The sequence below is a fragment of the Physeter macrocephalus genome, unplaced genomic scaffold, assembly GCF_002837175.3.
Source record: "Physeter macrocephalus isolate SW-GA unplaced genomic scaffold, ASM283717v5 random_1342, whole genome shotgun sequence".
In the NCBI taxonomy this organism is placed as follows: domain Eukaryota; kingdom Metazoa; phylum Chordata; class Mammalia; order Artiodactyla; family Physeteridae; genus Physeter; species Physeter macrocephalus.
In genome coordinates this window covers 1-13,012 of record NW_021146398.1, presented here as the reverse complement: position 1 = coordinate 13,012, position 13,012 = coordinate 1, and the positions used below count along the sequence as shown (strand labels likewise).

Genomic DNA, 13,012 nt, shown 5'->3' with positions numbered 1-13,012 from the left:
GGGGGGGGGGGGGGGGGGGGGGGGGGGGGCGGTGATCTGGCAGAATCCTATAAATACCTGATAACAGAGTATTTTACCCTGAGGGAGAGGACATAGATTTTAAGTTCTGGAGAGTCAAGATCAGGTTTGCATTCTAGGAGGCTCGATTTTGGCTGCCAGCAGTCAAGCTGAGGAGCTGGAGCCACTGAATTCGAGGCTGGAGAGGAAGCAGGGAGATGGTTTCAAGGCACAGACCCGGTCTAGGTGGGGGTGAGGGGGCCGCTTTGGGGTGGGGCTGTAGGGACGCAGGAGCGGCTTGGACTAGAGTTGGCCCTTTTGCATAGGATTTCCCCGGCCTGACTTTCCCATCCTTGCGGCTCACTCCCTTTCCTCAGTCTTTCCTCCAGGGCCGCCCCGATCACTCTTGGCTTGAGCCAGGCCTCAGTCACCTGGCTGCCTGTTCTGAGCCACACCCACGCCCTCCCTGCCCTGGGGCTTCAGGGCTCTGCGCAGGTGCGGTGTTCTTCGGCTCTCAGGCCCCGCCCCCGCGCACGCCCCGCCCGCTGGCCCCGCCCCGCGCACGCCAGCCCGCCCGCGCAGCAGGCCCGGGCGGCGCCGACGCGCTTGGCGGGAGATAGAAAAGTGCTTCTGTGCGCGCCGGCGGCTACCGCAGCCCCTGCGAGCAGCGGCGGGACCTGCGGCCACGCTGACGCTTCGCAGCGCGGCCCCGGGGCCGGGAGCGGCCGGAGCAGCCCTCACCCTGACCCCGGCCCGGCTCCCGCTCCGGGCTCAGCCGGCGGGCGGGCGAGCGCGGCGCGGCCCGGGCCGGGGGGATGTCTCGGCGGACACGCGGGTGAGAGGAGCCGGGAGGCTAAGGGCCCCTCCCCCCTCCCCGACCTTCCCCCCCACCCCGACCTCTGCCCCCACCCTCGCCGTGGCCCTTCTGAGCCGGGCGGGGGTGGGGTCCTCAGGAAACGCAGTGTCCTGTGTCGCCCGACGCGGGGAGACGCGGGGGGTGCGCGCGAAGCCGGGGGGCTCTCGGGGGCCCCTCGCTAGGCTCCCTGGGCCTCGGAGCTGGGGCGGGCGGGTCTCCTGGGACCCGGGCCAAGCCCTGCATGATGTCATTTTGTCTCCCGCCTAATTGCGGGGTGGGGGTGGGACGGCGGTGTCAGCTGGAAGGGGCTTTACCGGGGGGGGAGGCGACCCCTGGAGAAGGAAAGTGATTTTCCAAGTCACGGCGAGCGGGCGGCCAAAGCCTGGGAGACTCTTGTCGTTCAAGCCTTTTGGGGTTCAGATTTGCCGGTGGGCATTTCTTAACATTCGGGGAAACACAGAACCCCAAGCTCCCTCCCCCGACCTAGGAAGGATGCGGGGGTGTGTGACTTTTTGGTCCCCCACCACCTGGGTTGCGGACCCCAGCTCGTTTTCGTTTCGGAGACCTGTCTTCCTGTTCCACATGAGGGGTTTGGGGCAGCTGAGGTTGAAGGCGAGGGGAAGAGAGCCTGATGTGTATCGAGACCGCTCTGTGCCAGCAGCCCCTGGGGTGGAGGCAGGAACTGCGGTCTCCATCTTACTTAACTCGCCAGAGAATGAGTAGCAGAGTCAAGCCAGGAACCAGGTCTTGTGGGCTCCAGGTCCGTGTCTTAGACCTGTGCACCCGGTGCCTGAGCTCTGGGCTTTTCAACCAGTCTGGGAATCACGGAGGACAATGGGATTCTGCCCTGTTCCCTCCCTGGATTCATGCAGCCCAGATAACTTCAAACCCCCACTTCAGATGGTGTTTGCCTTCTCAGGCCCAGCATATAGACCTGAGAAGCAATCGTTGCTGGCTTTCCCTAGAATTCCTTTCAGCAAGGAAGCATCTGATCCCTGGGCAGTGGTCAGGCTCAGGGTATATCTTCCTCAGGCCACAATTTCTCAGGGCAGCTCCAATTCCCAAGGGTTGTTCTGGGCAGGCAGTTGTCAGGCCCTGAATTTCTGGTTCAGGAAGTGTTAACTCCAGGCAACAACCAAGGCCCCAGACAACCCCCCAGGTCCTCTGCTACTTCTCCCCTGGGGCTCAGTGGAGGACCCTCCACCCCCTAGGTGAGGGATGAGTTCTGTACCCTGGAACAGCATTCTGTTTGATTCTTGGCCACTCGCTGTAACTCTCCTCTGCACCAGTGTCCTACTTCCTGCTCAGCTTCTGACTCACCCTATCTGGAGCAGAGCCCAGCACGTGAAAGGGCATAAAAAGGGTGTGTTGGACCTCCATGTGGTTGCCACTACTGACTTAGCCTCTGCTTTTCCAGCTGGGATTACGAGATGAGGACTGGAAGGTGCCGGTTGGAGCCTGGCTTAGTGGAATTGGCAGGTGGCATAACCCCTGTGAGCCTCAATGTTCACATCTATTAAATGGGGATAATGAGAATGCATGTGAAGTAGACAGTCATCATCGTGTTGGTGATAGAAGTATATTACCTCACAGAATTCTCCCAGCCTTCTGAGCTGCTCTCCCCATTAAATAGACTATTTTGGAGCACCAGAGTGTTCACACAGAAACAGTCTCTTCCTTGAAGGAACATTTGCTGAGCTTCTGTCAGAAGCTGGGTGCTGGAGAACCAAAGGTAGTTTCTGTCAAAACAGAGTCTGCGGGCAGTTGATGTTAAAGTCAGCTTCCTTCTGTTATTAGCATCTTGTAGAGTTTTTTTGCCTCCTACTTTGTGATAGTGGAGGACCCCATGAATTGGGTTGGGAATGACAAGACAAGGCTGAATTCCAGCTCCTCTTGTGACTGGTGTATTGCTGGGTTTAGAAATCCGTCTGTCCCTTCCTTTCCTAATTCTAAAAAGTTTACTTATATTAGCATTTCTTATCGACTAAGAGGCAGCAGTTTTGCATGTTTATTCATTCCTATATCCAGCCATTCCCAGAGCAAACATTTCTTAAGGCATTTTGGTGCTACCCCCCAAAGGCCCTACAGATATGAGGTGGAACTGACCTCTGTCCAGGTTGTCAAGGAGACACAGGCAGTTGCAGCCTAAGGGCTTATGTTATGAGACGGGAGGATTTCCAATGTGCTCTGGGGAGTGGGTGTGATTAGGAAGATGCTGAGAAGGGGAAAGGAGCATGGCCACAGAAGGAAGTCCTCTTCCTCTTTTGGAGAGGCCTGTGCTTGCCTTGCTTGTTTGGAGATGTGTAGGCTTTTCCCACTTAAAAATGCCTGTCTTCAGAATGTCCCTGACAGAGGTGACCTAATGGAGTTGGGAGGGTGCTCTTGTGAGCCCCGGACATGCCTGGGGGTGGATAGCATGATCTCCATTTTTGTAACTATTAAACCTGATAAATAGGAAGATTTTGGAGTAACTTGGAAAATTACCTGTTAGAAAATAAAAGCATCCAGAATTCAAAGCTGCTTGTACTCTGATTTTTCGCTCCATAAACTAGACCTATGTGTAGGCAAGGATTGAGAAGGGGTATGCAAAAATGGACATAGTTACTGAGATAATGTATTTTAAATGGTTTTCTCAAACAATATTTCTTAAAATCCTGGTGCTTGATGATTACATACATCATCAGCTTTTTTTTTTTTTTTTTGGCTGTGTTGGGTCTTTGTTGCTGCATACGGCTTTCTCTAATTGCAGCAAGTGGGGGGGCTACTCTTGGTTGTGTTGCGGGGGCTTCTCATTGTGGTGGCTTCTCTTGTTGCGGAGCACAGGCTCTAGGCACGCCAGCTCCAGTAGTTGTAGCACGCGGGCTCAGTAGTTGTGGCTCGCAGGCTCTAGAGCACAGGCTCAGTAGTTGTGGCGCGGGGGCTTAGTTGCTCTGCGGCATGTGGGATCTTCCCGGACCAGGGCTCGAACCCGTGTCCTCTGCATTGGCAGGCGGATTCTCAGCCACTGTGCCACCAGGGAAGCCCACATACATCATCAGCTTTAATCCTTAAAATACCCATGCAAGTTGAAAAAGTTTTGTTATTTAAAAGAAAATTTGAAATAGGTGTCTGGTGTTGAACATAATATTCTTGGTGAAATCTTTTTTCTTTTATAAATTTATTTATTTATTTTTGGCTGTGATGGGTCTTCATTGCTGCACACGGGCTTTCTCTATTTGCGGCAAGTGGCGGATACTCTTTGTTGCAGTGCGCAGGCTTCTCCTTGCGGTGGCTTCTCTTGTTGTGGAGCTCCGGCTCTAGGCGCACAGCCTTAAGCATTTGTGGCGTGCAGGCTCAGTAGTTGTGGCTTGCTGGCTCTAGAGCGCAGGCTCCAGTAGTTGTGGCACCCAGGCTTAGTTGCTCCGTGGCATGTGGGATCTTCCCAGACCAGGGCTCGAACCTGTGTCCCAGACCAGGGCTCGAACCTGTGTCCCCTGCATTGGCAGGTGGATTCTTATCCACTGTGCCACCAGGGAAGTCCTTGGTGAAATCTTAACTTCTTTTTTCTTGTAGCTTTTGAAATCATTAGAGTGTTAACTGAAAATGAAAGAGTAAAGAGGACTTCCCTGGTGGTGCAGTGGTAAAGAATCCGCCTGCCAACGCAGGGGACGTGGGTTTGAGCCCTGGTCCGGGAAGATCCCACATGCCGCGGAGTAACTAAGCCCGTGCGCCACAACTACTGAGCCTGTGCACCTAGAGCCCGTGCTCTGGAACAAAGACAAGTCACCGCAATGAGAAGCCCGTGCACCATAACGAAGAGTAGCCCCCACTCGCCCCAACTAGAGGAAGCCCGCGCACAGCAGCAAAGACCCAATGCAGTCAAAAATAAATAAATTAATTAACAATTTTAAAGAAAGAGAGAGTAACGAAAAAATAGCCCATAATCCCATTTCATTAAAAAGTTTTTAAAAAGAGGAGGGTGGAAGTACCTACATTTTACCTACAGTAAAAGCCTGCGTCCCCAAAACCTTTCCCTAGAGGTCATGGCCACAGTGCACACTGTCTGTCCATCATGTAGCAGCAGGTAGAGAGACACATGTCCTTGACCTTTGGCTTGCTTTCCTTGCAGTGAGGAGCTGGATGAGCTGCACTACCAGGACACAGATTCAGATGTGCCGGAGCAGCGAGACAGCAAGTGCAAGGTCAAATGGACCCACGAGGAGGTGAGTGACACCGAGGGGCACCTGCGGGGGTGGAGGTGATGGCAGCTGGGTGGCTGGACCAGGAACAGAGCCTGGGTTGTGTCTGCCTGATCCCCCGACCAGTATGATGAAGAGGAGGAGCTGATGACAGAAGCAGATGGGGGAATTCCCTAGCGGTCCAGCTTTAGGACTCCATGCGTCCAGTGCTGGGGGCCCGGGTTCAATCACTGGTCGGGGGAACTAAGATCCCACAAGCTGCATGGTGCGGCCAAAAACCAAAAAAAAAGCAGCAGATAGGCACTCTGGTTCTCCCTGTTGATTCTGCTTCTCAGAGCATTCCTGGGCACTCTCAGTATTGAGGACTCTTAGGGGGGTGCATCTCTCAGACCTTGGGGCCAGCAATTGCTGTTGTATCTCTTGAAAGCTGGCGTGTTCTGCCTCGTGGACTTTAATTGTGCTTCTTGTCCTTTAACTGCTGGGAGGTTTAGCCAAATCTGCAAACCCCCTCTTTATTATCATTAAAAAAAAATCATTGTATTTTGTCTGCGATACCAAGCTCTGAATTGATTTTATTCTTTAATCAAGTTTATGACGTATAATTTATATACAGGCAAATGCACCTTCTTAAAGTGAGCAGATCCAGCAGTTTTGATAAGTGTATATTACTCACATAAGCACCACCTTGATTATCCCCGGAAGTTCCCTTTGTGGTCCGTCGTTCCCAGCTCCAGGCAGTCGCCCATCCAGCGTCTCTCTGTTTGATCGTTTTGCCTGTTCTCGAATGTCCTACAAGTGAAATCATACAGCTCTACTCTTTTCTATCTGGCTTCTTTTGTTCAGCATAATGTTGCATGATTCAGTAATTTGTTCATTTATTCTTCCTGAATAGTATTCCATTGTATGGATAGACAGACCATAGTATGTTTCCCTTGTTGATGGGCATTTGGGCTGTTTCTAGTTTTTGGCTATTGTGGATAGAGCGGCTGTGAAAATTCTTGCCTAAGTGTTTTTGAGGATTATGTTTTCATTCATCTAGAGAGGATACTTAGGTACGCTCATGTGTATGTATATGTTTAGTTTAGAAACTGTCAGGTTTTTTTCTGACTTGGTTGTACCAATTTAGACTCCTACTGGCCTTATCTTTTTATTCTACCTCTATTTTCCTGTATGTGTTTAGTTTTAAGTCTTTTTTTTTTTTTCCCCTTACTGTTTGAGTTGTGAAACACTCTTAAATCATAAAAGATATTTCTTCAGAGGAGTGCGAAGCCAGCCTTTTCTGTTCATCCCACTGTGGACCAGGGACTATATTCCACTCTTGCAGGCTTAGAAGAACAAGCAAGATGGGGTCCCTACCCCAGAGCATCTCTCTGCCTGGACCATGCACAGGCCCGTGGACATGCTGTGGCCATCATGGTGCTGGCAAGACTGGCGTTTTTTTTTTTTTGTTTGTTTTTTTTAATTTACTTTTGGCTGCGTTGGGTCTTCATTGCTGCACACGGGCTTTCTCTATTTGCGGTGAACGGGGCCTACTCTTCGTTGTGGTGTGCAGGCTTCTCATTGCAGTGGCTTATTTTGTTGTGGAGCACGGGCTCTAGGCGCATGGGCTTCAGTAGTTGTGGCTTGTGGACTCTAGAGCACATGCTCCGTAGTTGTGGCACACGGGCTTAGTTGCTCTGTGGCATGTGGGATCCTCCCGGACCAGGGCTCAAACCCATGTCCCCTGCATTGGCAGGCGGACTCCCAACCACTGTGCCACCAGGGAAGTCCCAAGACTGGTGTCTTTTGTGCTCACTGTGGTGTCTCTCCTGTCTTATACTAAGCCTCCTAGACGGACATAGGAGGCACCTGTAATTGTCGAAATGCCTTTTTTTTTTCTTTTTTTTTTTTTGGCCTAGAGGCTTGTGGGATCTTAGTTCCGCGACCAGGGATTATAACTCGCGCCCTCAGCAGTGAAATCTCAGAGTCCTCACCACTGGACCACCTGGGAATTCCCCAAAATGCTTTTAGAAGTTGAGTTTACTGTTGTCTGAGAGGTTAAGAACAGTTTCATGGGTAAGGATTTGGAAATTTCAGCGGTCAGGTGTGCAAAATGGTGGGTAAGTCAATAGGAAACGGGTTATAGGTGGAGAAAAGCAAGAGGAACCCCCTGTTTGGCTGGAGCGAAGGGTCCTTAAAGAGGAAGCGTGGTTGATTAAGATGGAAAGATCGAATGGGGTCCAATCCCGGAAGGCCTTGGACTTTGGACTTGGAGATGTAGGCTTGTTCAGCTGGCAAGGTGAAACCATTGAAGGTTTTTGAAGCAGATGCGGGACATGACCACAGCTGGGCTCCAGGGAGCTAGTCTGCTGTGTGTAGGGTGGGTAAGGGATTTGGGGGCAGCCTGAGGCTGAGGGAGTTGGAGAGGGTGCTGTGCTGGGCAGGTGGGAGAAGATGGCTGCAGAGGGACTAGGGCAGTGCAGGCGGCAGTGGACAGGTGGAGGGGGCCCATGGGGTCCGGCAGGAGCTGGAGACGAAAGTGTCCCCCCCAGTCGTAGGGGAGGATGGTGGTGCTGGAGATGGACACAGGGGACATGGGCGGAAGGCAGGGGTTGGCCTGGCCAGGTCAGGCAGGCGGCAGGGGAGGGCAGGGTGTCCGGGGCTGGCTGTGTGGGCGTGGGCTGGCTCAGCTACAGGATTTATAGGGACTTTGTCCAGCCGATGCTGGGCTGTGGCCAAGCTGCAGTTGAGGGTCTGGATTTCTCTGGTGGCCTTTTTTTCTGTCCAGGAGAGAGAGAGAAAAAGAGAGAGAGAGAGAGAGTGTGAGTGTGTATGTGTGTGTGTGTGTGTGTGTGTGTGTGTGTGTGTGTAAAAACACCTAACGTTAAATGTACCATTATAACTATTTTTAAGTGTACAGTTCAGTACGTGAAGTATATTCTCACTGTGCAGCAGGTCTCTAGAACTTTGTCATTGTGCAAAACTGAATCATTAAACACTTAATTCCCCACCTCTCCTCCTCCTAGCCCTTGGCTACCACCTTTGTCTACTTTCTGTTTCTATGATTTTGACTGCTTTAGATTCTTCACATGAGTGGACTCATACACTGTTTGTCCTTTTGTGTCTGGCTCATTTCGCTTAGCATCATGTCTTCAAGGGTCATCCACGTTGTATCTTGTAACAGAATTTCCTTCTGTTTTAAGGCTGAATAATATTCTACTGTATGGATATACTACATTTTCTTCTTTTTCTTTTTTTTTGATTGAACCCAGGCCCTCAGCAGTGAAAGCGCGAAATTCTAACCACCGGACTGCCAGGGAATTTCCTACATTTCCTTTATATATATAAGATATTAAAAAATTGATTCGATGGAAGAATACTTTACATACAATCAACTACAACCATTAAAGTACAATTCAGTGAGTTTCAATGGATGTGCTACCATGAAACTCCCAGCACGGTCATCGTAGAGTGTTTCCATCACCCCAGGCATTTCTTGCTCCCTTTGCTGTCCATTTCTCCCTACCACCACCCCTGACCTCAGACACCACTGACTATCTTTTTGTCCCTATAGCTTAGTTTACATTTTCTAGAAGTTCTTAAGCACAGAATCATGCAATGTATACTCTTTATGTCTGGCTTCCTTCCCTCATCACAATGATACTGTGATTTCGTGTTGTTGCATAAATCAGTAGTTTATATTCAGGAGAACGTTTTAACAGGTGCGGTTTTCCTTCCTTTCTGAGTGCTCTTGATTCTGCCCATGTGCGCCACCTCCCCTGCTGGGTCACTCGTCTCTGGCCCAGGTGCCTGTAATGGCCTCCTCGCGTTCATTCTGCCCACCTGTAGCCCCTTTTCCTGCAGCTGCCAAAGTGAAGTTCATAACAAGCACATTGAACCGTGACCACCCACTGCTTCAGCGCATCAGTGGCTTTGCATGACGCAGAGGTCCGAATCAACCCTGCATGTGGTCTGGCCCCTGCCGTCCCCTCCAGAATCCTCTCGCATCCCTCTTGCTTGCTTCCTGCATTCTGGCCTCACTGGACTTCCTTGGAGCCTGTCCCTTGGATCCCCCAAAATAGGCCTCACCATCAACCTCTCCGTACCCCCCAGCACCTTTCCTTTTGTTTGCAGGAGCCTTTGATTAACATCTGCTTCCCTCTAGACTTTAAGTCCCATAAGGTTGGGCAGCTCCGATGCTGCCCGCTGCCATGCCTGGCGTGCCTGGTGTGTTGTAGGTGATCACTTCATGACTGAGTGGATGAGTGAGGCTGTTACCTTTGGGGAGGGCTCCGTCAAGAGCAGCTGTTTTCTGCACACGTGTAGCTGAGCCCTCTGTCTTTCCGGCTTTGTCAGGATGAGCAGCTGAGGGCCCTGGTGAGGCAGTTTGGACAGCAAGACTGGAAGTTCCTGGCCAGCCACTTTCCCGTGAGTGCAGCCCCTCTGCGGCCCCCTCCCCCAGGACAGTGGGCCCGGGACAGACTTTCTGTCAAGGAGAAGCAAGGGGGGGTTCCTTACCAAGTCCCCCCCAGCTCTCCCAACAAAACAACCTTCCAGGCTTCCTAGGCCCTTTCTTCCCAAACCGGAATCCAAGGCACCCTGGTGTAAGCGTCTCCACGCAGCAGCCTCCGTGTGCCGGGGGATCTGGGCTCCATGATCATGAAATCAGATCAGTGACATATTTGCATTTCTTCCTGCAAGTCAGGAGCGAGGTGGTGCTCGGTTTCTCAACCGTGAGACTGAAACTGAGGGGAAACAGTACTTGAGCAGGCTCCATGGTGAGACCCCTGCCGAGCTGGCTGGTGCCACCGTGTCCAGCATCTAGAGGCCCCTGGTGATGCGGGTCCCCCATCCCCAGCACTGCAGGTGTCTGGCAGGGAGGGGATGTGGCAGGAGCTGCTGTTGGCTTATTTCCTGGCTCATCGGGCAGTTCAGGGACCAAGTCACCAGACCCTTCTCACCTCCTCCTCCTCCATGTGATCTGAAACCTTCAGGGAGATACTACCCTTCCAGAAGCAAGCAAGGATCCCTGATGTAGCCTGCGGGCTGGGACGGGGCGGCCCCCCTTGTGTTAGGGCAGCGGGTACTGGTTTCACACATGGTTCTGAGTTTGCCTGGTTCCATCTGGGCCCTCTGGTAGCACAGGGAAACCATGCGTGTTCCGGCCCGAGGGCAGGCAGTGTGTTGGTGGTGCAGGGAACAAGACAGAACCCCGCTGAGGTGTCCCTTGAGCCCAGTGTGTGTCCATGGTCCGGGGCCACCATCCCAGGAGTTCTCACGGGTGCCTGTCCTCTTCCCAGAACCGCACTGACCAGCAGTGCCAGTACCGGTGGCTGAGGGTCTTGAATCCAGACCTCGTCAAGGGGCCATGGACCAAAGAGGAGGACCAGAAGGTAACGCCCAGGACAGTGCCTGCCACATGGCGGGCCTTCACCCACCCCCGGGAGTCAAGGGACTGAGGCTGCCCTGGGTGTTGGCTGGGCTGTCCAGCTGGACCTTGGGTGTGTGGCATCCCGCTGGTCGGTGCTGGGGTGGGGAAAGGGCCGGTCCCGCTGGCCTCACAGCAGCCTTCCCCCAAGGTCATCGAGCTGGTCAAGAAGTACGGCACGAAGCAGTGGACGCTGATCGCCAAGCACCTGAAGGGCCGGCTGGGGAAGCAGTGCCGCGAGCGCTGGCACAATCACCTCAACCCCGAAGTGAAGAAGTCCTGCTGGACGGAGGAAGAGGACCGCATCATCTGCGAGGCCCACAAGGTGCTGGGCAACCGCTGGGCCGAGATCGCCAAGATGCTGCCGGGGAGGTGAGCCGCCTGCCGGGGCCTTTGCGGGGATGTTCCAGGGCCCAGTCCGATTTCTCTGGAGTTGTTCACTTTTCCCAGAAGCGAACGAGTCCTTCAGATTCTTGCCGGGGTGGGAGGGGATAGGGGAGGGTGGGTAGGTGGGGGCCCGGCTGCAGGGAGTCTGGAACAGGGAAGGGAGGGGGGCCTGGGGGCCTCCCGTTCACTGTGCAGACTCTCATCTGGTCCCGCTTTCGGCTCTGTGCCATCCCTGCCCTCTGCTGTGGCCGGGGCGGCCTGGTTATTTTTTTTTTAGAGAATAAACCTCTTTCCTCCTGCCTGTGAGGTCAGGGCCAGGATCTGGACGTCCGAACCACTGCCCGTTTTCACCCTCCTCTTCACGCTGGGCCTGGGCCTCTTGGTGTTCTGCAGGGAGCATTAGGATGACTTGGCTCCATTCTTGCTAGAATCCTGCTCCAGGGTCAACTCCCAGACTCCTGAGTTGCTCACTGCTCCCCTAACTGCTTTCCATCTTCTGGAAACTTATAAAAAATCACTTACTCATCACTGTCTTCTACCCTGCTCTTTTCGTCTGTGTGCATTTTTACCTTATTTTGTTTCCTTTCTTTGCCATGGCATTGCGGTCCTGGGAAGGAGAGGAAATAAAATGCCAGATGGTCTCTTTCCCCTGGAGTCTGGAATCATCTGTTTCCAAAACTCAAACCGGAGTGTGTTATCCTTTTGGCACTTCTTATAACACTTGGGTTGAAGGCTTGAGCCTCTTTCCCGTGTGGCCAGCCTGGCCTGGCTGATGCCACCAGCCTCGCCCGGATATCTGCCGTCACCCTTGCTCATCTGTGGGGCCTTAGCTGCTCCGACCTCCTCTCTCCCTTAGACACGGGAGAGCTCTTTTCTGAGAACGAACGCCCTGTGCTCCTGGCAGCTTGGATGACCTCTAACTTGTGCCCATCATGTAGCCAACACGCTCTCATCCTTTGGTTCTCAGTGGGGACGTTATTTCCTCAGGGAAGGTTTCTCTGTCCTTTCCAACTGTGGTCAGTCCCTGGCTACCTCCCCATAGTGCCCCGACCCCTGCCCAGTTAGCACTGTGTCCTGACAGCCTGCAGTGGGAATGAACAGAGATCCAGACCCTCCTCTTAGACTGGTGGCTCCGTCAAGCTGTTATTCTCTGTTCACGGTTCAGGGGAAGAGCACTCTGCTCGGAAACCCAAAGAAGGCAGCGCCTCTGTGTGTCTGCACTTCTGAACTGCTGTAGGTCTGTGGACTCTGACGCTGCTGAGGCCCCCGTGCTACTCACTATGATGCTGCCGTGTGCTTCTGTAGTTTCGTACGTCTTTGTGCTTCATACTGCTGTCTGCTCCTACTACTGTGTTACTCTGTCCTGCGGTACCTGTCTGCTTCTCTCCCTCCACGCTTCCCTGACTCCCGTACCGCTGTGCTACTTTCTGCTTCTGTAGTGTGGTGTACTACTCTGACTTATACCATATATGTTTCCTCTTTAATCTTCAGCAAGTGATGGAGAGTGAAGTAGTCTTTTGATTCTCCAGATAAAAAAGCCAAGGCTCAGAGTGGTCAGTAGTGGATCCTCTGTGCCCTCTTTGGCCATTTTCTGTCTGTGGGACGTGATCAGGGCTTGTGTTCCAGGTCACTGAGCCTCAGGACAGGGGCCAGCGTCCAGCAGCTTGCTTACGGTTTCTACAGATGCAGAGTAAGTGAGAAAGGGAATGAGAGTTCCCAGAATGTTTCAGTGTTAGGATTTTACCCTGTAGGCTGAATAAGACCTTTGCTTATTTCTCAGAGGTGTGTGGAAATATTCCGTAAATCGTTACAGGCTGCAAGCATGTCAGACTTCATCTTAGAGCTAAGAGCCCTTAGAACTCCTCAGGTTGAACCCTCATTTACAGAAACGGGAGCTCAGCTCGGGGAGGCAAGTGATGCGCCCAGTGGCGCACGGGCCCCAGTGCTGGGGTCAGAGATCCCCGGTTGGCCCCTGCAGGACAGACAATGCTGTGAAGAATCACTGGAACTCCACTATCAAGAGGAAGGTGGACACGGGAGGCTTCCTGAGTGAGTCCAGAGACAGCAAGCCCCCCATGTACTTGCTGCTGGAGCTGGAGGACAAGGATGGCTGCCAGAGTGCCCCGGCCTCAGAAGGCCAGGTGAGTGGGGCGGTGATGTCAGGCAGCTCGGCCACTGGGCTTGGGT

The 13,012-nt window shown here is 53.0% G+C and overlaps 1 protein-coding gene across 1 annotated transcript; it reads left to right on the top strand.

Annotated features, from left to right (window-relative positions):
• Window positions 1-794: 794 nt before the first annotated feature.
• On the top strand, window positions 795-13,004 carry LOC114485344 (myb-related protein B-like; the record flags this gene model as incomplete). Its single annotated transcript, XM_028486601.1, has 6 exons — window positions 795-832; window positions 4,962-5,055; window positions 9,367-9,438; window positions 10,311-10,403; window positions 10,590-10,810; window positions 12,804-13,004. Coding segments are annotated over exons 1-6 (701 nt in total), but the record flags the coding sequence as incomplete, so codon positions are not given.
• Between the last annotated feature and the right edge of the window lie 8 nt (window positions 13,005-13,012).